The 26,562-nt window shown below is 39.8% G+C and overlaps 1 protein-coding gene across 1 annotated transcript; it reads left to right on the forward strand.

Annotated features, from left to right (window-relative positions):
- The first annotated feature begins 760 nt into the window (after positions 1-760).
- Positions 761-22,555, forward strand: LOC149313547 (thioredoxin-related transmembrane protein 1-like). The gene is made up of 8 exons (XM_089519305.1): positions 761-987; positions 7,589-7,704; positions 10,086-10,131; positions 10,973-11,101; positions 13,448-13,493; positions 14,269-14,370; positions 16,382-16,439; positions 19,311-22,555. Exons 1-8 carry the CDS (start codon positions 770-772, stop codon positions 19,571-19,573), a joined length of 978 nt encoding a protein of 325 aa, XP_089375431.1. The 5' UTR covers positions 761-769; the 3' UTR covers positions 19,574-22,555.
- Positions 22,556-26,562: the final 4,007 nt, after the last annotated feature.

The following is a 26,562-nucleotide window of genomic DNA, read 5'->3' on the forward strand; positions in this document are numbered from 1 at the left end:
TTTCATTTGCGAAATTGTGTGTCATTTCCTCTTTATTTGCAGGATGGTTTAACTTTGCTTCAATGTCTCTTTAATACCGAAATTAGCTCCAGTGTGATAAACTCTGTTGTCATCAGTAGCCCTGCTCAGGCCTTGCAGCCACAGGGCAGCCATGGTGGCTCCATTTATTATCCATTCCCTGCTCGGCTGTGTAAACTATGACCTTGGGCAAGTCACTCTCTCTCAGCCTCAGGGGACCCTCTGAACATAGGTTCAGACCCCGCCATAACCCTAAGTTGTTGTTGTTGTTGTTATTTTGGTGTTGCATGTTTGAGCAACCCAGCCTCTGTATTCTCTATGGGCAACTATGCTCCAATGATGATCCTCTATGGCAGTGGTCCCCAAACTGCGGTCCCTTTAAAAGAGATTTTGGACTTCATCTCCCAGAAGCCTCAGCCCTGTTGGCCAATAGTCTGGGATTCTGGGAGTTGAAGTCCAAAGTCCCTTCATAAAGAGCCCAGTTTGGGGGGCAATTAAGGTTTCCCTATAGGCTAGTTCTGTCATTTGTCGCCTGAGGAAGGAGTCTCAAGTCTGGGGAAGCCACTATCATCTTCTCCCTTTCAGTGAGTGTCTCTCAAAGAGCTGACATGGCCCTCCCTTTGCAGACTGGTTTCTCTGAGTGACACTGCATAGCCGTCGCACTGGAACCGGAAGAGAGAGGCGTCTGCTCCTCGAAGGGAGTAGAACTCTAGGGCTTTTTTTCTTTGGCGGCGGTTTGACTTCTTACAAAATGGCGGCGGTGGCAGGGGCGCGCGGGACCCGCTCCGTCCATTGGGAAGGAAGGGAGCAGAGGGCAGCGTTGCTCTTGCTGCTGCTGCTGCTGCCCGCTTTGGCCGCCTGGGCTTCACTGGAGCCTGAGGCATTGGAGGAAGAGGAGAAGAGCCAAGTGCGGTTGCTGAGCGGGGCCAACTGGAGCCTCCTGCTGCAGGGACACTGGATGGTGGAGTTGTGAGTGCTACGGACAAGCCCAAGGCGAAGCTATCACGCTAGCAGCTTATCGCCGCTTTACACTCTTATAAAACGGGGCCAGGTCGCTTTAAATGGGGTCCCTGCCTCCTCCTCCTGTTGCATTTTGGGGGCTGTAGTTCAGGGAGGCTTGGGAGCTCTCTGGCTGAACATGCTCAGTGCCCCCTTCTTGAACTACAAACCCCAAAGGGCAACGGGAGGATGCAGAGACCCCTATTTAAAGTGACCGAGCTGGTGTATATGTGTGTGTGTGTGTGTGTGTGTGTGTATGTGTATATACATATATACACACACATATATACATACACACACACACACACAAGCAAGCTATATAAATATCTGTATATATGAGGATGTATAAGTACATATATATATATATATATATATATATAGATATGAGAATGTATAAAAGTACACACACATACATATATGAGGATATGTAAGTACAGATAGATAGATATGAGGATGTATAAGTACACACACACACACACACACATATATATATATGAGGATGTATAAGTGCTTACCTATAGATATAGATATAGGAGGTCATATAAGTACACACACACACACACACACACACATATATATATATATGAGGCTATGCAAGTACATGCATATATATATTTATATGAGGATGTATAAGTGCTTACCTATATCTATAGATATAGATATAGGAGGTCATATAAGTACACACACACACACACATATATATATATATATATATGAGGATGTATCATGTATAAGTATTTTTGATGTGCAGAGATACAGGATGATGATGATGATGATGATGATGATGATGATGATATAGGAGAAACGGATTAAGAATGCCCATAGCTATTTTTACTATCTGTCTATCTTTTAACTTTTAAATTTAACTTTAATTTGTAATTTGATTGGGTTTTTTCCTTGAATTTTTAATTATGTGGGGGTTTTTCCCCTGTTGGTAATGGGTTGGGGACTGCTAATATTTTATGATTTACTGTATTTGTATTTTTACTGTTTCTGTTGTAATCCGCCTCGATCCGTAATAATAATAATAATAACAAATAGAATTAAGAAAGAATAATTATATAAAAATATAGGCAATGTTATAGAGAAACTGTATGTAAACACTGTCTGCTTTGTAGAGTAAATATTAATAATAATAATAATAATAATAATAATAATGCGACTTAGCCCTGTTTTAAGAGTGTAATGCTGGAGTTGATGGCTCCCAGAGACAGGGGAATACAGTAGTAACAAAGAACACAAACCTGTTATCTGTAAGGAAATACTTGTTATTGTGTGCCTTCAAGATTTCTGACTTAAGGCGACCCTATTATGGGGTTTTCTTGGCAAGATTTCTTCAGAGGTTTGCTATTGCCTTCCCCTGAGGCCGAGAGAGTGTGACTTGACCAAGGTCACTCCATAGGTTTCATGGCCAAGCTGGGAATCGAACCCTGGTCTCCAGAGTCGTGGTTCAATGTTCAAACTACTACTCTATGCTGCTGGTGGTGATGCTAAGTGTAAAACTGACCAGGCTTGGTAGGAAAACCCAAGTTCCACATACCAAGGGGAGTGGGAGTGGGTGCAGCTCTTTTGGGTTTCATTCGGGCTAAGGGTGGTTGCCTCTCCACTGCAGAAAGAATCCAGTTTGACCCCACTTTAACTGCCATGGCTCAGTGCTATGAGTTTCTGAGATTTTGTAGTTGTGTGAGAGATTTAGCCTCCTCTGTGAGAGACATCTGGTGCCATAGTAAACTACAATTCCTAGCATTTTAAAGGATGGAGCCATGGCAGTTAAAGCGGGGTTAAACTGCATTAATTCTGCAGTGTGGCAACAGCCTAAGGGTACTGCATGCCCATTTGTTGCAACAGGATGCAGATTAGATGTCCTGTGGTGGTGGTGTGCCTTCAGGGCAAGCTTTCCAAGATCCTTTCCAACATCCCAAAGATACATTTTCCATAATATTTTGTTGTCATTGTGTATGCCTTCAAGTCATTTCCAACATATGGCAACCCTGCAGTACATCTATCATGGGGTTTTCTTGGCAAGGGTTGTTCAGAGGAGGTTTGCTATTGCCTTCCCCTGAGGCTGAGAGAGCGTTACTTGTCCAAGGTCATCCAGCGGGTTTCATGACCGATCAGGGAATCAAATCTTTGTCTCTAGAGTCATAGTCCAACACTCAAAACACTATGCCACACCGGTATGTCCTGTTACCTTGACTTAATTGTGCATATCTGCGAATCCATTCTGTGACACAGCCTTGTCTTTCATCGCCAGCTTTTGTTGGCTTTTTGTTATGGAAAGATTACTTTGAATGTTCAACTTGGAGAAGCGCAACATATCAACCCACCTGTAGTCCCTGTTCAGTGTCTACAGGATTTTCTCAAGTGTGTGAATCCCTATGCAAGTGTTATCTCATATTGTGTTTGAGAGGGGAGTCCCTGAGAAGGAAGGTAACTTTTAGGGTTTGCAGCAGACAAGTTTCAGCCTGACCTCAGATGCACCTGGTTTGAAAGTCATATCTGGTGCTAATCCAGTATGTGGTCTGTTACTGCCACTTTCTTCCTCTGATCTGTGCAACTTCCTCTATCAGTGACAACTGTGCAAAGGATAAATGAGGCTTGAGCAAATATTTGTATTGTGAAAAGTTCCACTTAATTTAGGTAGCCCCTGCATGGGTTATAAATTGAAAATAAAGTAGTAGAGAGTTTTCAGATATTGTAGCTGGACCATTTTGTAAACACATTTTCCTTAGGCTTCTTGTTCTTGTAGGAATGGTTTCTCAGGTGCATTATTTAAAACAGAAAACAGAGAAATGCAGTTCAGGTGTTTGCCTGAACGAAAGAGAGCTACAATTGTGTAGGGTAAGGATAAGCAAATTATATCACAACTGCTATCTAGCCAGTATATGCAAAGGTGAAACCACAGGTATGCTTAATCTATCACCACTATGCCTGTAGCTGTAGTGATCAAATGGAGTCTGCAGTTAAGAAATCAGAAGAAGACCAGGAATGGAAAAGGCACCTATGAAAGAACTAGACAGGATCCTAAAGAGTAAAGATATACAACTGAGCACCAATGTTAGAATCATCCAAGCCATTGTATTCCCCATTACCATGTATGTATGTGAGGGCTGGGCAGTGAAGAAAGTGGATAGGAAGAAAATCAACTCATTTGAGATGTGATCCTGCAGAAGAGTGCTGAGGATACTGCGGACAGCCAAAATAACAAACAAATGGGTCCTAGAACAGTGTAAGCCTGCAATCTCCCGGGAAGCCAAGATGGTCAGATTAAGGCTGTTGTACTTTGGCCACATTATGAGAAGACATGTCTTCTCATTAGAGAAGATAATAATTCTAGGGAAGGGAGAGGGCAGTAGAAAGAGTGGAAGACTGCACACCTGATGGTTAGACTCAACCCATGAATCTGCAGGACCTAAGCAGAGCAGTGGAGGACAGGGGGTCTTGGAGAGGTCTCATCCAAAGGGTCTCCAAGAGTTGGGGACCACTTGAGGAGCGTTAACAACAAACAACAAAAATGGCTGGAGCCATAGTGTGGGATGGTGGGTGCTAGAGTTCAGCAACATCTGGAGGGCCACAGATGCCTGTCTCTGGTGTTGAGGAAGAATGCCATTCAAGCTGGCCTGTGCAACAAATCCCAGAGTACCTGGCCTTTCCTTGTTGAGTAGATAACATTTTATTTAACAGCTTAATTTCCTCTCTCTGCTTAACATGTTGAAGGAAGTTATTAAATATAGTGTTTTGTTGGTGGAGGAGAACAGCCTTGTCACAAGCATTTTTAAAGGGCTACATTAATGTTTTTTCAGCTGTACCTAATAGAAATTTTAAAATAAGGGGAGCATCCTAAAAACTGTAGTGTTTTTAAAAACGTGTAAAATAACAAAATGTTCCTTGTGACAACTAGCAAATGTGCATTTCTCATATAATAAAAGTACACCTCAAAATTCTGTTAACTCCTTACAACTATGTGAATATTCTGGTGTGGTGTAGTGGTTTGAGTGTTAGACTATGACTCTGGAGACCAGGGTTTGAATCCCTGCTCAGCCATGAAACCCTCAATCCATACTCTCTCAACTTCAGAGCATGGCAATGGCAAACCCCCTCTGACAAAGCTTGCTTAGAAAACCCAGTGATAAGGTTCATCTTAGGGTCTCCATAAGTAGGAAATGACTTGAAGACACGCAACAACAACATTGACGTTGCAGTCCCACGTTCAGTTATTTCAGAGTAAGCTCCACATAACTTATTGTGCTTTCTTCTCAGACATGTATTTCTTTAAGGGTATTTCTGGAAAACTGTTCAGAGACTGCATATCTTGGCAACCCATGCCCTTGAATAACAATGACTTGCTTCCCAAATTGGCACTCCTGCCTAATCGGAATTACTGTTGTTGATACACAATAGTAACTGGTTGAAGGTCATTCTAGACAAGACTAGAACATTTCACCTACTTTTTTGATGCACATACACACCCTCAAGCATTTCCTCAATTGTAGCAGTTGCTGTTGATAGAATACAGTCACCAGCATTTTTGTGCTTGTGGAGAAGTTGAGGCTGAGATGGCATCTGAGAGGAAAAATGCTTGCCCATTCACTAAATAGCTACTGTGGTTGGTGTGTGTCCAGTCATAAATCATTAATTTGGCAGAAAGTAAACGGATGGCACATTTTTTAAAAAAGCAACTTGCAGAAAAACTTAATTACAAGCTAGAGCTGGTCTCTGTGTTTGAAAACAAAACCACTTGTCTGAATCCGCAATAGACAAAATGTGTAGCATAGCCAGGAAAACATCCCTTGCTCTTCTCAGCCCCTTGTGGCCCTCTACTCCTGACCAGTTCCAAGGACTTCTTTTTCTGAGCTGGCTGAATAACTTTCAAATTGAAGTGCTGGGGTGCAGCCACCTGCCCTTTTTATTTACTGGGCCTCACTTGGAGCCATTTTTGAAAGTATTCTTGGAAGTAAAGAATGTTCTGAAGGCTGGTGCTTTGTTGCATATCAGCCTCCATATTATTATTTTTCATTTAAAAAACAACAACAACTGAGTTAAGCATGGAGTCTGGTGGGCATTAAGCACTTTGTAGAGTACTTTAGGAGTATAATATCGTTGTCTCTGTCAAAACCATGTTACAGGACAGATGCATGGATGCCTCTGACCTGCATCTCTCCAGTAACTTGAAGGAACGCATGTTCCCGTGAATGTTTCCACGTTCCAGGTTGTGTTTTGCTTCACCCTGCCAGCAGCACATTGTGAGTAGTTTAGTAACACGTGACCAAGGAGATAAAAATTGATTGCACCCATTTGTCAGAAGTTAAGATAAAACTTCACCTGTAAGATGCTTTTCTTTAAAACTTTGCCTTCTCTCCTCTCAAATTTGTGGAGCGGTAAGATATGGTAGGGCGATATCTGAAATGTATTTGTGTCACTTTGGAACGTGAAGAGAGTTTAGTTGCTATACCATCTTGGTATCCAGGGATAGAAAATATTTAGTAGTTGTTGTTAGATACAATGAGCTGGAAACCTTTTCCATTATTTTATATATTAATAATTGACTGTGATAGTATGGGTGTGTGTGTGTGAATTTATATTAGATGTGGGAGGGACAAGGTAACTTTGCTGTTTGGTTGTTTCCAGCTTGCATTATTAAATGCATCCCTTCTGTTAAAATAATCAAAGTGCTTTGCATTACAAATACAACAAAAAGTGAAAGGTTAAAAACAACTGAATTACACAGAGTAGAATCAATAGCTTATAAAACTTTTAGAATATAGCAGGACTTGCATTAAAATTCTAACAGACAACCAATCTGTTAAAAGGCCACTTGCATTTGAAGGCATTCAGTCCTCTGAAGATGGTCAGTGAGGGATCCCGGTCAGTACCCACCAGGACCACCCTCTTGGCACCAGCATCAAAAGGCCCTGTCTTTGTATCCATTCTTTTGCTTTTTTATATTGAGTGAGGAGAGATGTGTAAAAGCCCTAAAGACACAGGATCCTGTCTGTCTGATCATGGAAGCTAAGCACGGTCAGTCCTGGTTAGTGCTTGGATGCGAGACCACCAGCAAATGCCAGGTGCTGTAGGCTATATTTCAGAGGAAAGACCTGGAAAAACTACCTGAGTATTCCTTGCCTAAGTAATCCCTATAAAATTAATGGGGTTGCCATAAATGACTTGAACGTACCCAGACACAAGTGAGGAGGGCCTCTAGGCTCACCCTAAAAGCCACACAATTTCCCATGGAAGCAAGTTTCCGAGGTAGCATGGTAATAAACCACTTAAAAGTTTAAAGTTAAACATTAGCATTTTAAATTATTCCTAGAAATAAATGAACACTCGACTTAAGTACTGTAACATTGAAGTTGAAAGCCTTCAGTGTTATATTGCAGCATGGAAGCACTATTTTTTGCTAGTTGAAGTTTCTGAACTGTTTTTGAAGATACCAGGAAAAGGACTTTACAATAATCCACAAGTAATGTGGCAGAAATTGTTCAGGAAACTGCACGTTCTTGATACATTGTATACTTAACCAGATAAGGAAGTGTATGCTGAGCTCATATCATATTGTCACTTTCCTTAGCTATGCCCCTTGGTGTCCTGCCTGTCAGCAGATGGAATTAGTATGGGAAGCATTTGCAAGAGATGGTGAAGACCTTGAACTCAATGTGAGCAAGGTGGATGTCACTCAAGAACCAGGTAGGTTAAAAATGCTCTTTTGATGTGGAACTAAGTAATGTTAATAAAGCAGAGGATAGTCTTAAAATGGTGCCTTGAAGTTGTGAAACCTCCAAGCCACCCTTACTTGCCACAAACTAGAGCAGTGATGGGAACCTCTGGCCTGAGCTTCACGTTTTGTTTATTATATTGGCCCTTGGGACAGCAAGATGCTGGGATGTAGGGCTGCCCCACAGAAGGAAGAGAGAGCAGGAGAGTGAATGATTCATGGCCTTTGAGTTGTGTTTCAGCTTTTGCACCAACTCATCCCTATTTGCAGAAGCTAAGGGAGAAGCAAAGTTGGCTGTTCAGTCAGATAATTCCTCAGTGTCCAGTTAAGTCCACTTTGCTCTTGCTTTATAGTTCAATACACAGAGAAAATGTGGGAGAAGCAAAGCAGGCTAAGCTGTAAAGTAGGGATTCAGCTGGCTTCTCATATTGGTGCTGCATCCCCTTCTTCATTCCACAGGAAAGGTAAATGAGGAGCCACACTATGGTACAAGCTGAAGGAGTACTCCTGGTGCCAGTGCTTTTTCCTTGGAAGCAGCAAAGTTGTAGTGGGGCCCTGCCCCTGCCATCATCTAGCTCACAGGAGGGCTCTGCCCCCTTGAAAGTCTCTCATCCCTTTTCTAGAGGTTACTTCTACAGTCTGTAGCATAGGTCTGAGGCATCTTTAAATCTGTGTAGGAAGGTGGCTTCTGTCTTGGGGATATGATAGCTGAAGTACTACTTAGTTTGAAGCTGTGTAAAGAATTGTTACATGACCTGAGTTGTGTTGCTGCTTTTTTGTTTAAGATTAACAGTGGGTCACAGTGATTAAGGCGATGTTGAAGGACAGCTAAGTTAAAGCTGGATAAATTATTTGTTATAAGGCAAAATGTTAACCTTCAGAGATCAAGTTGACACTTGATATCAAGTGAATTGTTGGGACTTGAGTGAAAGATCAGTGCAAATTTTGAGGGAAGCAAAAATAATTTTCATTTGTAAAAAGGTTTTGGTGTTTTTGTCCATAATTATGTGCAGTGAAGAGAGTTTTATAAGTTGTTTGTTTTTTATCCAAGTACAGTGGGCCCTTGGTATCCATGGATGGCAAAAAACATGGGAGCTCAAGTCCAGTTGTTTGCAATGGGTGTGTGCGGGAGCTTGCCGTCCACAGAGGCTCAAATCCGTGGATGGCAAGCCCGCACTTGGTGCGAGCATACTGTAATATCAGCATGCTATTAGTATTTTTGCATGTACTTCAGAAACTGGGTCCTCATACTCCCAACTCCCTGCCTAGCCCCATTATTTATATGTATTATCCTATTATTTCTTAGATTGTACTCCATGGTTAGGTTTCCTCTTATCTATTTTATTATTTGTATGTACAGCGCTGTGCAAATCTACAGCGCTATATAGTAAATAAAGCATAATAATAATAACAATACTGTGGTTGTCATTATAAATCTGCTCAACACTGCATGTTGACATTTCAGGTTCTTCTTCCTTCTGTCAGTTAACAGCAGAGCTTTAGCCAGGATTGAAGTAGTGAGGATGGATGCATGTATGGTTCTTGCCCTCTGTAGGGACAGTTTGCTACCGCTTTTTTGAAAGCCATTGCTACTGTTTGGTTAAGAAAAATCTGCATGGTTGACTTGCCTCCACTAGTCTACCACAAACTATCCAAATTGTTTTTAGCATAGGCAGTATTCTCCTGCTTTAGAATATATTCACCCATCATTTTCCATATTTTTGACACCAAATTGTATGCTTGCAGCACAGTCCTGTATATGTTTACTCAAATGTTACTCCCACTGAATTCCATGGGTCTTACTTTTGAGAAAGTGAATATAGAATGGCAGCTGTATTCTTCATGCTTGAAGACCTTTTCTGCAATAATGAATTTGTATTCCTGACAATAGGATGACCTTTACCTCTATAGTTGCATATATAATTGCATATTCTGCAGTATGATATGGATAGTGGATTTGTTAGTTGTCTATCATTTTAGTTGCAGAGCTTTTTAAAACTGCAAGAGTTAAATACTTATTTATAGACCAGAAGCTGAGGTAGAAGCATAGCTGACAGTATCTCTAGAGGACATCTTAATAATTGTTAACTAGCTCATAACTGTATCTACTTCCATTGTTGATGTCCATAAGGTGTGTAGTAGTACATAAGGTATATTCAGTGGTCTGGGAATCAAATGGATCGTTGATCATTTGGGAACTAGTTTAAAATGCATTATAAAGTTAACGTGCTCAAAATCTTTATTAAAAATGTGTCCTAACAAGTTGGTCATGAGGTTGTTAGTGATTTTGTCTAGAAAATCTAGATAATGCACTTAGAGAAACTCCACTGAAGAAAACCTCTTTACTCTTTAGGCGTAAGTGGTCGTTTCTTTGTCACTACACTTCCTACTATCTACCAGTAAGTACTTCACTTCATTTTCCTGACAATAACAACTGTTTTCTATTGCAGTACTGTATGGTTTTAATATTTAATATTTCAGTATGGTTGTGATGAGGGTGGCATTTTTAGAGTGAAACAGACAACAAAGTAATGGAGAAACATAAGCAATACACCAATCTACCAGTTAGATATTTTCTTGATTGAGGTGCAACTAATGCTTTGTAAAGATTAGAAGTCAAGATTTTTCACATTCATAGGTCTTTAAGCAATTGTAGAGAGATATTCCTCAGTGCAGTTCTTGGAGACATGGCTGCAGTGTGCAGTAGTAAGGAAATAACAGCAAACGTACCACTGGAACCAGAAGAGGTTTCACCTCTCTTTAGGGAATCACCACTACAATAGTTGGATTCCTCTGGGATTTATTCACAGAATTCCTTGATTAGTTCAAAAAATGGCCATGATATTAGAGTTGGAGACTACTGAGTGTGTGTAATCTCGATTGGTTTGTGTCCTCCTAAAATCTGAATTCCAAGGTGAATCAAAGACTAGGATCCAGATTCCCTTCACACATGGTAAAAGGGAAAGAAGGATAGCAGGAAGCCTACAGCGGTTTGCTTCCATCTCTTCAACACTTGCACATCTGTACTGTTGCATTCACTCTATTGTAATGACATAGAGATTAAGTGGCAGGGAGGAGGCAGTATGAACAAGAAGACTTGCTTCTTTGACCTCTTCCCAAGATCATACTTAAAGCTAATAACTATGTGCAGTCAGTAACATGACAGTTTATTTTGCATTAGCTAACTGGGTATTTCACTTGCAGGTCTGGTAATATAATTACATTGTTATCTGTTTTCAGTGCAAAGGATGGCATTTTCCGCAGATATCGTGGCTCAAGGTCACTGGAGGATCTAGAGGGCTATATCCTGGAGAAAAAATGGGAAGCCGTAGAACCTGTGGCGGGATGGAAGTCCCCATCATCTATACTGTAATTATAATTTTCTTAAGCTGCAATTACATTTTAAGTTTTAAAAAGTGGCTGTTGTCACAGACTGCAATTACCCATTTAGTTCCTCATCCTGCTTCTTAATATTTAGGATGACCTGTTAATTTTTTCTATCTTATATTACTAGCTACTGCTAGTAAATAATATACAGTATAGTGTTTCTGATAGCTGTAATTGTGTGTGTGTGTGTGTTAGCCATGTTACCTTATATATGTTTACTCCACTGAATGGCCTGAATTCTCAGATTTTACTTTAAAAAGTGCACATGCATATTGCTCAGTTAGTGTTTTATTTAAATTTTAGCTGTGCTATCCTATTCATATTTACACCATTCATTGGTCCTGATTCCCAGATTTTATCAAAAAAGATTAAATGTGTCTCTGACCTACTTAACTATATCATTTCCAGTCATAACAGAATCCTTAAGTTACTGAGAAGAATAACTGAGGATTAAATCAGTTTAAATCTGTTGTGAAGACAGTACTTCTGGGTATTTTGTGAACTGTAGTTCAGGGAAGTAGAGTAGAAGTATATGGCAAAGAATTATTTTACCAAGCTACAAATGTCAGGATTCATTAAGATAGTGGCATGGAAGTTAAAGTGATATAAAATTACCAGTAATAAAACTTACATCTCAAGCCTTTGCTGAAGCCAAGGTCGGGCAAAACCTGTAATGGCTATTCTGCTCAAGTGTTCTGGAAGAAATAAACATGTTACATCCTTTCAGTGTGTATAACCAATGAGTGAAGACATGGCTGTGATTTCACTCGGGTTGTGTTTTATTGAGTCTTAGGATGCATATGTACTGTAAAAATAATACAGTTTCAGTGATGTAGCTCCATCCTGTGGAATGCCAAGAGTGCTGGTGCCTCACAAAACGACAAATCCCAGGATTCTGTATGATAAGCCATAGGAGTTAAAATGGTGTCAAACTGCATTATTTTGACAGTGTAGATGCACCTTTAGAGATGTAAAAATTTAAAGTGACCCTTGACCTATTCATATAGTGCCCATTTGGCTGGAGGAGAGTTGTTGTCCAAAAGATTAAGGTTACCCAGCACTGTTTTCTCAGCATACCGTACAATACATTGACTCTGTAATCCTTACAACACTGAATCAGGTCAGTATGATTGTTGCTGTTTTGCAGATGGGATGAGGGCATAGTTGAACACAGTCACAGTAAAGTAACTTCAGATGCATTGGGCAGGGTTCCAAATTTTGTGGACTCAGCATTCCTAGAAAAACTACACCATTCACTATCTGCATTTCATGCTGTTCTTAAAGGCAGAAGAACTTCGTGGAGAAATAGAGAAAAAAATGGAGAAAAGGGTCAGAGAGAGTATACAGAAATGTGGGCTTCAAGTTGCACGCCCAACATTTACATGCAAATAAAAATTCAACCTTCTCTTTCCTGTCTATAAAGTTTCTGAATATGAAATTCTCTCGTTCTCTCTCTCTCTCTCTTTGTGTGTGTGTGTGTGTGTGAGCACGTGCATGCAGTGTTCAGCTGTTTCAAAATCCACTACAAGATTTTTATAATGAGTAAATAATGGTCAACAGCTCTCTAAGACTTGACTCAATAGCCAGATCTTAATGGTGCTCTAAGGAACCCAGTGTTAGTGTCACCTGGACTTCCAAATAGAGGACAATCTGAAGACAAGGAATCCATCTTCTGTCTGTACATGATACACTCCCCATGATGGCTGAAGAGGAGGGCTCCTTCAGCAGACTGCAGTATTTTGTTGGGTGCATATTTAAAGAGGCAGCCTGTCAAATATTGAGGCTCCAAGTTAATCAAAGCTTTTAATGTCATCAATATCAGCTTGAGCTAAGAAAGAGAATGTATTAATAGGTGCTGCAAGTATGTAAAATACATTTAGTTGCTACGGTTTTCACTTAATCTGAGAATGACATTGTGGACGACTTCTTCACAAATATTGATAAAATGTGTGTAACAGTGTTCACAAGGCATTTGTTTATATGTTGATAACTCATGGACCTTTAATAGAATCTTCTTCTCTACATGTGATGTTTAAAGCTCCGAATAACTTGGAGCCTTGATATTTGAGAGAGTGCCTTTTCTTGTACAGTACATCATTTAACTTATATAATGATCAACACACATCTTTTCATGTATTTGAAAGGCATCTCCTCTTTCCCTCATTATCCCATACTACACAGTAGTATAGAAAGCAAAAAACATGTTCTGACAATCAAGAAGCATGAGAAATAATTCTTTATTTGTTGTGGAACATGCAAGAACACTTAGGTTATTAAGTAGTAACTGTCTTTCATTACCGATAAAACTAAAGTACTGTTTCTTATTAGGATGCATGGCATGGCAGGACTCTTCCACTTATCTGGATGGATCAGGGTGAGTAAACAAAATGTTTAATTAAGTAGTATGCTGAAGGATTATGTACACTTCTGAAAGGAGAATTAATATTGTTCCCCAGTATTCCATCAGTATAAGAAATTTGCACACCTAGCATTGTTCGGAAACTGATAGGCAGCCAATGAAGAGATTTTAGTACAGGAGTAATATGGTTGGCTCTAGATGTACCCGCAACCAGCCTGGCTGCCCTGTTTTGTGCTAGTTGGAGTTTCTGAACTTGGCACAAGGGTAGCCCCATGTAGAGCTCATTACAGAAGTCTAGTTGAGAGATTACCAGTGCATGTACTATTGTTTCTAGGCTACCCAACTTCAGAGAGGGTCGCAGCTGGCGTACACTTTTTGTTACTTCTGATAAAAAAATGGAATTTCATCCTCTTGTGACACTTTTGTCAGTGGCCTTAAAGTGGAAATTATTGAGTAAAAAAATTTCATATTGAGATTTGAATAATGTATTATCAGTAACTCACATGTACCAATTTTTATTTTCTGCATTTCATGTCCCTCTGAAGTCAGTGTTTACAAGCCACCTCCTGATATACCTGATAAAGTGTGCTGGAGCCGACAAAATCTTATATCACAATACACATGTTAATCTTTAAAATGTGAAGGGAATATTTAAAAAGTTTTTTTTTCTGTTGTTTTTAAATATGCCTGGATAATCTGTTGCGTTGTCTAAATGTCATATCATACCATTTGTGACAGAAGTACTCAGATTACAGTTTCGGTTTGAGCTGTCAATTTGTTTTCTTTACAGCAAATCCATAACTACTTAACAGGCACTCTTGGACTTCACATTTGGTGTTCCTATGCTGTCTTCATATTGGCCACTTTATTGATTGGTCTTATCTTGGGTTTGGTAAGAAATCCTTCTTTACATTATGAAACAAGAACTGTAGAGAGGTTTTACAGTAAAAAAAAGCATTCTAGCATCCTTGTATAAAAATATATTTCTTGTGTAAATGCCAGTGTTAGTCTAATTGTATCTGATTAGTCCAGTGACAGCAATTAGTATTTTTACTTCACCATTTAGGTATTGTAAATTCAGCTGTGATGTTATAGTTAAATATAATTATTTGAGATATATTTAACACATAGTAGAAGAGTGAACAGTGAGTAATAAAGATACTAAAATGCTACTTGCTATCTTAAATGTGGTCATGGAGGGAGGCAGTTTATAACTATTGTTTCTTGCAGAACACACTAACACTTGGGTTTGCAAAGGCCTATTGTGAATGACACACATCATAAACATGTACCTTTTGTAATTATTCACCCTTTGATTTGACAAACCAACGTTTGTTACACTTGCTGGTGTCTTATACACACCCTTTTACATTTTAGTTTAAGTTGAGAAGTCAAACCTCTAGGCTTAAATTCTATATTGTTAACCCCAACTAGAGTAAACTATTGGGTTAAAGCAGGGGTAGGCAACCTTTTTGAGCCGGGGGCCAGGTTGCTGTCCCTCAGACAACTGGGGGGGGCGAAGCCGGGGGGTGGAGCTTCCACCCTCTGGGGTCGGGGCCAGCACTGGAGGCCTCCCCCTCTTTGCCCGCCCCGTCAGAGGCCAGCAAGGGAGCCGGTGGGGGCCACCAGCACTAGAGGCCTCCCCCTCTTTGCTGTCCCCTGCTGGGGCCCCAGGCCCTGTCAGAGGCTGACAAGGGAGCCGGCGGGGGCCGCCAGCACTGGAGGCCTCCCCCTATTTGCCGGCCCCTAATGGGGCCCCAGGCCCCATCAGGGGCCGGCAAGGGAGCCGGCGGGGGCCACCAGTGCTGAAGACCTCCCCCTCTTTGCCAGCCCCTGACGGGGCCTCAGGCCCTGTCAGTAGCCAGCAAAAGAGCCGGCGGGGGCTGCCAGCGCTCGAGGCCTTCCCCTCTTTCTCGGCCCTGTGGGCTCCTTCCCGTCCTCCGCGGAGGCAGAGAAGAAGGGAGGAGGCCGGCGGCCCCCCAAAGGTCTCTTGCACGAGGATGCGGGACCTTTGGCCTCTCGCACGAGGATGCAGGGCCTTTGGCCTCTCGCACAAGCTGCTGCTTGCGTGAGAGGGAGAAGGCCAGCAGCCCCCCGAAGGCCCCGTGTGAGTGGCCCGGTCCTGCCGCTGATTGCCGCCGGCGCGGGGCCTTTGACAGTTGGCGGCAGGACTGGGCTCGGGCCGGTCCCCCGGCCTTGGCGGGCCGCATGTGGCCCGCGGGCCGGGGGTTGCTGACCCCTGGCTTAAAGGAAGCTGTATAAGTGAAGATTTACATAATTTATGTTCATTCAGTGCCTCAGGTTCAGTTTGGAATGAACAATTGGATTTAGACCATATGAGCTTCTGAAGCATTTCATTTGGTAACTTGGTACTGATTAACTTGAGAGAAACCAGAAGGAGGTTTGTACAATGCCAGGGGTTTTTTAAAGGAAGCTGGGCCAATACCAGAGCATGCCATTGAATGTTCAGATTAAATGGTCTATGTTAACAATGATAAGCAACAACACATCATTCTATGAAGATGCCAGCCACAGATGCTGGCAAAACGTCAGGAAAAAACTCTTCTAGAACATGGCCACATAGCCCCCCTCCCAAAAAAGCACAAAAAACTATGGATGCTGGCCATGAAAGCCTTCAACTTCACGCAGTATAATGTTTGTAATTGGGTTATAAGGATCATCCAGGCAACTTGCTGATGACTCATTTAAAATTAAACCATTCAGCGATTTATAACCTTTATGGAGTTGTGGCAAAAAATATATTAAAAATAGATATGTAGCTCTGAAATATAGATGTATGCTAAATTCCCCAAATTGGAAAGGTAGCATGTAGACTTGCAAAAATGTGGCTGCAATTTGTGAACTTGTGAATTGTCTTGGTAATACTGCTTTTCTTTTTTCAGATACTAGTTTTACTTTCAGACTGCATTTCTTCGCTGAAGTCCAAAACAGAAGTTTCTGGTAAGTGTATAATGAATAGTAGTAGTGCAGCTTACAGTATTGGAAGGCATGCCATTGCAAATAAGATACTGTATATACTCGACTATAAGTCAATAAATTTATGCCCCAAAATTGACCCTAAAATCCTGGGTCGACTTATATACGGGTCAGTACAGTAATACTGCTTAGAAATGTCCTGATAAAAGTTCTGCCCCACTCTCCATGCCTCCTCAGTGATATCTGAAAAAGCTGCCAAGACAGAAGTGTATGAGTATGTGATAGAGGTGATTCCCTTCTGAATCGAATGTTTAAACCTTCCCTCCCCATTCTCTTCCTCTGAGTCTCTATGCTCACCAAACTCCATTTCCTCCCACTTCCCTTCCCTTCTCAATTGGATGTTAAAACCTTCTCTCCCCATTCTCCTTCTTCTCTGGATCTGTCTCATCATGGAACACCACATTCCCCCCCCCCCATGTTCCTTCTCTATTCAATCCAATGTTAAAACCTCCTCCAGCACCACCAGTGTTTGGTGGTCGGGAGAAGTCCAGAGAGGGAGAAGGAGGGAGGGAAGTGGTGTTTTCCTTTTGTTTTCCCTTGTAGATCCTTTGTTACATGCCCCTAGGTTTTACCCTTGACTCATCCGTGGGTCATATGAAAATCCATGATTTTGGCCCTAAAACCTTCCCTCGATTTATACACGAGGTTAACTTGTATACAAGTATGCATGGTAATTAATAAGAGCAATTAACATAAAAGTAAAATTTATCTAGCAGATTCTGAAAGGTTATCTTTCATACAAAAGTTGTAATGCCACACAAGCAGCTGGATCCTTGTGCTACATAAGTGATGTTGGGCCCATAGCAAGTTTCACTTCACCGTGTGACCAGTGGACCCAGATGAGGATATTTTACAAGTAGCTTAACCAAAGAATCAGTGTGGTGTAGTGGTTTGAATTTTGGATTATGACTTGGAGACCAGGGTTCGAATATCTATTCAGCCATGGAAACTCACTGGGTTACGTTGGTCAAGTCATACTCTCTCAGACACAAAGAAAGGCAATAGCAAACCCTTTTGAGCAAATCTTGCTAATAAAATCTCATGATAGAATTACCTTAGGCTCACCATAAACTGAAAATGACTTGAAGGGATGCAACAATAACAAAGTATTATGGAAGCAGTCATGAAGATTGTGAAAAATGTACCGTTAGAATGTCTAAAGAATCTTGGAATTAATGAAGAAATACGAGTTTACTTACATTTTAGTTCAGGTTACTGCATTTAGACATCTGTGATCCTTAAATCTGATTGGAATGCTATTTTTAATCAGTCATGACTGAGGTATCACGTCTTAATCTGTAATGAATTTAATGTATTAGCAATGAAACAGCACTAAATGTGCGGAAAATTGCAAACTTATTTCCAGCTGAGTGGGATTAGTGAATGGCTTGCCATTTCTACTCTGAAAAAATTATAAACCCCTAAATTTGGAGTGATAAAAAACTTGCTAGGCAAACAAAACTGCAATATAATGCTCTTAATCTATAAGAAATTAACAAATATAAAAATATTCAGTTTGCTTTTATGCACAAGGATAAGAAAAATTACAAAATATGGGAGAGCCACCTGTTAGAGCATAGGGCTCCTACCTTTTTGGACTTGCATAGCCCTTATTTCTATGGCAGAGCCCCTATGTCCGTGATGGTGAACCTATGGCATGCAGACCACGGGTGGCATGTGACGCCATTTTGCTGTGCACAAGGAAAAGACAGGCATGCACGTGCCTGTTCTTCATCCTCCCTGCCTTTTCCTGGCCTCCAGCTGTCTCTCTGACATAGCTGGAAGCCAAAAAATGGCGCTGGAGAGAAGGAGACACTGGCGTGTGCCTCTGGCTCCTCCTCCTGGCCTTTTCCTGGCCTTCAGCTGCTTCTCCGAGACAGCGGGATGCTGCGAAAAGGGCGAGGGGGAGGAGAAGCAACTGGCACGTGCCAGTTGCTCCTCCCCAGATACATTTCCTGGCCTCCAGCTATCTCCGGAGGGACAGCTGCAGGCAGGGAAAGATCCATGGGGAGGAGAAATGGGCACGTGCCCACTACTCCTCTTCCCCATGGACCCTGCCTGACTCCAGGAAAGGTCCAAGGGGAAGAGGAACAGGTGCATGCTCACTCTGTCTCCTCCCCATGGATCCTTCCTGACCCCCAGCTGCCTCTGAAGAGACAGCTGCAGTTCAGGAAGGGTCCGGGGGGGGGGGAAGGGTGCGTGCCAACTCTTCCTCCTCCCCAAGGTCCTTCCTGACCACCAGCTGCCTCCGGAGGGAGAGCTGGGGGGTGCAGGAAAGATCCAGTGGGAGGAGGAATGGGCGCATGCCCCCTCCTCCTCTCCACAGGCCCTGCCTGACCCCCAACTGTTTCTCAGAGACAGCTGGAGCCAGGGGAAAAAGCAGGATGAGGAGAAGCAATGGCACATGTCTGTTGCCCCCCCTCCCAAAAAAAACACCTTCCCTGGCTTCTAACTGTCTCTCAGAGACAGCTGGAGGCCTAGGAAAGGCAGGAGGGGGGGAGAAGTCCTGCACTGGAAGCCCCGCTTCCGAAGGGCAGAAGTGCCGCCTCCGTTTGCCATCACTGCCTTAAGTTAATGGTGTTTAGCAGTATAAGAATATATTCTTTTTCTTTAATTTATTTTTTTCATTTTCCTTGGAGTGGCCGCAGTGCACTTGGGAAGTGCACATGGCACCCTAAGAGCTCTTTAGAGCACAGGTTGGGAATCCCTGTTGTAGACTGCTGAAGAAATTTAATCAAAGGACTGGAATTAAAAGACAGATAGCAGCTATGGGATTTTGTAGAAAATGATGTGCGAAATTATAATGTTAAATTTCATCCATTTTTCTTGCAATAGATTTGATGGTCCCTAGTGATGATAAAATAGAAGAGCAACAGGAGTCACTACAGTCTGCAGCAGGAGAGACAGTTACAGAAAAAGGGTTGCCTGAAGGAGACGATGAAGAAGGTGGAGAAGAAGAGTCTCAAGAGAACTCCTCAGATGACTCTGCAGTTGAAGGATCTCAGACAGAAGATGAGTTAGAGCATCAGGAATCTGACAAAATAGAGCAAAGCTCTATAAGGCAACGTAAAAATCAGGTGGATGCTGCTGGACTATAGTGCAATTAGCTGTATACACTCTTTATGTGGACCAAAGATGCATCAAGGCTCTCCCCTTGGTTGCAGCTAAAGCCAAACACTTGACCTGTTAAACTGTTACGGTTGATGATTTGTGCCAGAAGGCTATTATCTTTCTTTTAGGGCCAGTATTTTCTAAAAGTTAATTTTGAAAGATAAAATTTTAATGACAAGATTATAGCCACGACAATCAGATGAACAAAGTTCTATTTTTATGGGGATTAGAGGTGGGGTTGAGAAGAGGCTGTATATTTAAACAATGCCAGAAGCAAGGCAATTATGCTTCCTACAGTAATGCAGATTTCATCTATTTTAGTATGTGATGACAAATCTCAATTAATCTAATAAAGAATCTTTATTGAAACAAGTTAGCAAATACAGAATAGAAAACTTTATATTAAAAACCTGTCATTTCTCAATAGAGATAAGGCAGCTTCAAACGTTACCAGTTAAGACATCATTCTTGAGTGTACATGCATCAATGCACAAGGCACTAGCCTGTTTGAAATAACAAAGTGCATCAATTGCATTTCTGTTTCATTGCTCCTGTTGCCTAGTACACATGAAGTGTAGGCTTGTGATTTCTAAAATGTCTTCCAGTGGCTAGTGTAAAAAGTTGTAAACGTTCATAAACCACATTGGTATCTAAGAAGACTTCTTAAATGTGTTGGTATATGAATGGCTTCTGTATGGATAATCTGAAAACTTGACTCTAAGGCAAGGATGGATAAATGTTGCTCTCCAAGATGATGTTGGACAGCATCTACCACAAGCCCTACTCACTATAGTCAATGCTGTGGAATACACTGGCTGTACTTTGCCCTTGTTCTAAGATGAATTTCTCATTTCTTAATCTGTTGATCATAATGTGACTTTTTAGTTTACATAAGATATTTTTGATATTGTTGATATCCAACATACATTCCAATACAAAGTACATCACCATAGTGCAGAATTAGAAAATGCCACATTTTGTACTATACTGTTTATTTAAAAGGTTGACTAATAACCTCAAATGATTTATAGATTATTACCAGTGACCAAAATAGTCTAACCTGATCTGATGTGAAAAAAGTTTTAAGAAAGTTTTTCTAACTACCTAAATACGATGCTGCCTGAAACAACCAACTTCAGTAGTTCAGGCTAATTTGTTTAACATATGTCGTCCTTGTTTCTGAATTGATAAGAATGTTTACTGACTTTGTACATCCATATGCAGATCACTATGGTATAGCTGTGTATAATGTATTTTGAGTGTATCAGTGTATCTTCATATCCATTGTAAATGTTATCTTGAATGTTTGGGCATGAATTAAGCTTACAGTGCTTCAAAAATTCAAAACAGTGTTAATAATTCCATATATTTAATGCAGGATAATGGTATAGATCAAGGGTCAAGGAAATGATCTTTAAAGAAATGGCAGCTCATTGCTGGACATGGTGTTCAGTTTTCATGGTTAATGGATTATTGAAATTCAAGCAGTCTTACACAGTAATAGTTACATATCAAACTTAGGTTCAGAATAGTGTCATAAAGCTCTTCTTGGGGTTCTTTCTTGTGCAGAATATCAGTTTAGTCCTCAGTAAATCATCATAACTTTATATACCCCACATTGTGCTTCCAGTATAGAGTTGGCACATTAGAAGACCAATTTAAAGCATTTTCAAGTAAAAACTACTATGTTGCTCCAATTTATTGTCCTGCCTACAAGATATATAAAAATGAGTGCAGAATATGCATTCGGAAGGTAAAGTACTAGAAATGCTTTAGTGTGTATGCTTAACCTTTTGTAAAAATACTAATGGAAGTTTAAATGATAATTAACAAATCTTATGAATGCTTCACTTATACACTAAGTGCACTTTTCATGCTACTAGAAGTATCAGGGAAATAACATGGTCACTCTTGATTTGATTATAGAACCATGCTAACAAAATGCTTTGGTAGTGTGACCAAGGTTATTTTTCAGGTACATGATGGTACATGGGCATTGGAAGCTAATCTCTTCAGTTTCCTGTGAAGTAAAAAATGGACCATAGTTAATTGATTGGCATCCTGTTGTTACAAGTAGAGTCTTGTCTTAATTGTGTTCTCAACTGATAAAATGTTTTGAGTATATTAACAGGATGTTCATGTGTTGTAAGACCAGTCACTCAAGTATAAGCACCCTACAGTTAGTAAAAAGGTATATTTGCCTAAACGTGCTTGAGATGATACTGAAATAGTTTGCTAGATACACTTAGAGAAGATATATAAAGGTGGCAGTATTAAGCATGCAACAGTCACTTTGAATTCAGAGGGGCTTAGTTCCAAATAAACCCACTAGAATTAAGTTGCAATAGTCTCTTGATATGGTGGTCCCTCACACTGTATATTTGCCACTGCCATCCGCCATGATTGCATTCTTCTGTATGTTGCAGCTTGACATATTAGGCTTGGAACCGTAGTGCTATCCTTGTGCCTATTTGGATTATAGCAGAGACAGTTTATCTCATCAGGCTTCCTTTCTGTTTGTTTCTAGAAAGTTTGCTGTCATTATGAACATATGAGGATTCAAAGTAGTGCTTACGTTAGTTTAGGACAAAGTCAATACTTGGGTCCATAAAGAAAAATAGACAAATTACGAAATGCTGATGAAGTAATGATCATAGCCATCACATACAAATGTGCTATGACTGATAGGGTTGTGCATGGCTGTCAGGTTTCTAAAGGTGCCAAGCTTTCAACAAGTAGAGAAAAAATGATTCTTTGAGAAAGTAATTATTAAAGAGTTGTTACTGGGCAAGCAAACTGTTTTGTTCAAACTCATTTGTTACTTTGAAACAAAATATGCTGAAAAAATGCAATATTTGTGTTTAGTTGAAACAGATAATTTAGTTTGTGACACGGTTTTTATACAAAACAATTTATACTAAAATGCTGTTGTCTGCTTCCTTGTTAACGATAAAAATTATTTATTACAAGTCCTGTGTCCATGTAATTTAATGGTGTTGAAAATAGTATTTGCATCACCTCATTTGTATTATTTATAATCTATTCCTTAGCAACATTCCAATTTATCCTTACCAAAATATTTTATACAGGGCTGTTCATGGGGTTCCTCAATCCAACTTGAAACCCACTCAATGATTCAAATGCATATTTCATTTTGTTCAGATTGATTCAAACTCCAAATCTGAATTGAGATTCAGGAATCTGGATCACCATTGGAGACAAGTTAGAAATTAAAGATGGGATGAATATGGCCATATTTGAAACAGGTAGTTTTAGTGGGGTTTGAGCTAGGTGCCAGTGAAGTTTGCTGTTTTTTCACACACACACACCCAAAACAAGCCCAACCCTACAGTTTTAATAAGATGTTTAAAAGCTTTGAAATCTGCATTTCATTTCATACTGGTTTTGCCTTATGACTAATATTTTGTACATGAGTCAACCGAGTGTGCTAATTTAATACAATTATAGTGTATTTGAAGGGAGGCTACATTTTTGCCTTCTCCTATTGGCAAACTAATGGTGAGATTCAATGGCAGAGCATAAGGAAGTACTGGGGATGGGGAGTGCATGAAGGCCTGTTTCCATCAGCCTCTTTCAGAGATGGCCTGCCTAAGTCCTGAGGACAGCTATTAAGTGTTTTCTGGTACATTAAAAGAAAAATATAACAACATACAAACAAAAAATAAAACCAGAACAGAAAGGAAAAGAAAAACAAGAAAATTTACATTCCAACTTTCCTAACTGGTTGTGCCTGATATATACAATCTTCTCCCATTGAAACACTATCATCTACTTCTTCACTGTGGCTAAAACCTGCTACTATATCAAAATCCATGATTAACATATTATCCTTATGTTTCTGCAAAGAGACTATAATTATCAAAACTTACAATTAATGTAAATACTGTTTGGATATATTTTATATTGTGACGGCTTTTAGCTTTTAACAATAAAAATTTCTACTACAATTAATGTATTAATCTCAGTTTTCTGCTAATCAGAAAACAATCAGAAATATCACCAATATATTTTTCACTACTCAGATAACTTATCCAAATTCACTGAACTAAACAATTCCAGTCTTTGGGTGGCATTGTAATATTAACATCACAAATAAGTTCTTGCCTCTTTTCCTTAAGGCAGCCTCATATTTATCTTATATTTGATCTAGCTCATACATATATCTAACTTATAAAATATATTAGATTTTCTCTTTAGTTTTAGTATAACTCAGAAGCATCCTTGTACAAATATTTCTTTAAAACCAGACATCCTGTGTCAACAAAGTACTCTACATATTGTCTCAAAACCAGATAAAACTAATTCTTTACATTTCACTTACAAACATATCACACTTGGAGAGTCCTACCCAATCTCATCCCTTGTAAAATTTGAGTACAACTCATCCAAATAAGAAAAACAAAAAAATATTTTTATTTAAATCCATATTTCTTTTCTCGTGATCGTTTGGTGGCTTGAAGAAGTCAATTCACTAGAAGTAATTATAATTACTAACTGCCTCCTGGATTTGTAACAGAAATTTCAGGAAACTTAAATTTCTAGGACTGACAGAGCAAGGATTGGCAAGAGGACCTAGTAATTGAAAACCCATAAGTTTATTTCCAATTGTCGACAAAGGAAAACAATGAACTCAGTGGAATTCAAGTTCCAAAAGCTGAGACCCCGAACAAGACAAAATGGCTCTTTTTATATTATTCAAGACAAAGAAGCTTCTTCAATACACCTGATTGGCTAATTACAATTTAAACATACAGAATTCTTACAATCAGAACAGAAATACATGCATACATTAAAACTGCATCATCACTCCTTACCCCCTCCTGTAGGAATTCAGTGGCTTTCCTCCTAACCTTGCTTCTGAATGTCAACTATGTGTCCTTATCTCAGTAGTTTATGTTATGTCTTTTTACTGGTGCCAGCTTCCATCCAGGTCAAGATGCACTCCTTATTCCTTTGCTCTAGTTTTCTAAACTGCAAGCCTTTATTTCAAAAACCATCTCTCTGGCTGACAAAGGTGACTCCATCTTTCTATAGTTTTTTATTTCAACAAGGAATATTTCCACCACATTCCCCCCTTTTGATGTTTCATCAATATTCATATTGCATGATACTATCAACTATTAACTATGTTTATATGACACTCTAAACTCAGAACAAAACAAACCTGTCTAGCAGTTACCAAAATATTAATATTCTTACCATCACCAGGCAATAACATCTTCCAGTCGGTCCAATTTCAGAAAGACAGTGTATAGCATTAGTCAAACACACATATTCTCATTGCTTTTAACCCTTTGACACTTTTGTTGGATCTGATTCTCTGGAGTTTACTCTTGCCACCAATCTAATCTTCTAATAGTGATGTATTGTGTATTTGTTTCATGATTCAATAGGAAAACTCCACTATAAAGAATATTGTATCTGCTGTCAGAATCACTTCTCATTGAGAAACTATAATTTTTAGCCTGATGTTACAGACTCTTGCCAAGCAACTGTTACTATGCTTCTCTGGACTACTCTCATAACAGAATAGGAATGCCCAGGGTGCCACCATGTTTCAGATGTTCTTCCACTCCAGGGGCATCTTCCATCTCACGTTTCCTCAGGGAGATCACTATGGAATAGCTCTTGTTGTGTAATGCCATTTAATCAGAATAGATCTGGCCTTCACACTTTAAGACTATCTCCAGATGTATAAAAGTCTCCCTCCTTTCAAAGAGCGTCCTGAGAAAAAAACTTACCATGCTTGACTTGATTTTTATGCCAATTCCACAGTTAACAATAGGAATCCTGACGACAAACACAATTATGTCTTTGATCATGGAGCTTGATGAGCTTATTTCTTCTTTTCAATAGGATTGCTTTATTAACTTTATTGTGAAAATCATATGTTTTTGCTTATGTCAGGAACATATGTGCATGTATATGTAGGCTTATGTTTTGGGATGTGATTTGATTTGAGAATATGTATGATTGAACTTTGTCACTTTTAGCATTAATTACTTATAAAAACCTCAGACAACAAACAGAAACATGAATAAAGAACACAAACAAGGAATATAGAAAAAGAGGCAATGTCTCTGAAAAAAAATAATATTTTGATGGAGCTTCAGCTCAAACTTGATTGAAGTCCAAGGTGGTGCCCATTTCAGCTTCCGGGGTGTGAAAATGGGACATGCACCTGTATGTGTATTCTTTTTATTATTTTTGTGCATCACTTATAACAGACATATAGGAAATCATAAAAGAGAAAAGGGGTGATAGAGAGCATTTGAAATCTTTCTTTCAGAGGAGCTGGCGTAGAGCACCTGAAGCCCTGGAAAGGTGCAGCCTAGCTTTTCTTGATTGATGGCGAAGTAGAGCCCACTCAGCTTCCGGTTGTAAGTGGGGCTTAAACTTCGTTCCTCTTGTCTGTGCCCCCCCTTTTCCCAGGCAAAGGAAAAGCAAAAACACTGAAAAATACTAATGTATTCTTAAACATTTCCCTTAAACATTCTGCTAATCAGCATTAACTTCACCACTCCATTCTTTCCCCCTCCCAACAGTTACTTACATCATACTAACACAATACCTCAGATCTATGACATCACAGTAGCCATACCCCCATAATAATGTACAATATTTGTACATATGTGTATGTTGTATACAATAGATACAGTATTCTATGTCATAAAAGATTATATACAAATGAATGCAGAATAAAATCAAAAGAGCACAATTGAAGATGCTGAAAATGAACCCTTACCCCAGAATATAACGGAAATCTTATTAATGTCAGTTTGTATCAGCTACTTAGTTAATTATTCTTAACTAGTTAAGTTAAGTATACTTAGTTAACTCCTAAGTTAAGTATACTTAACTAACTGCTGTAACCTCTACTGGCCCAAACCATGATTGTGAACATTAAACTCATCTGTAATTGTTTCATATTCACAACTGCTACTAAGTCACCATT

Source organism: Sceloporus occidentalis, unplaced genomic scaffold (assembly GCF_023333645.1).
Source record: "Sceloporus occidentalis isolate IW3139 unplaced genomic scaffold, rSceOcc1.0.p SCAF_4, whole genome shotgun sequence".
NCBI lineage: Eukaryota > Metazoa > Chordata > Lepidosauria > Squamata > Phrynosomatidae > Sceloporus > Sceloporus occidentalis.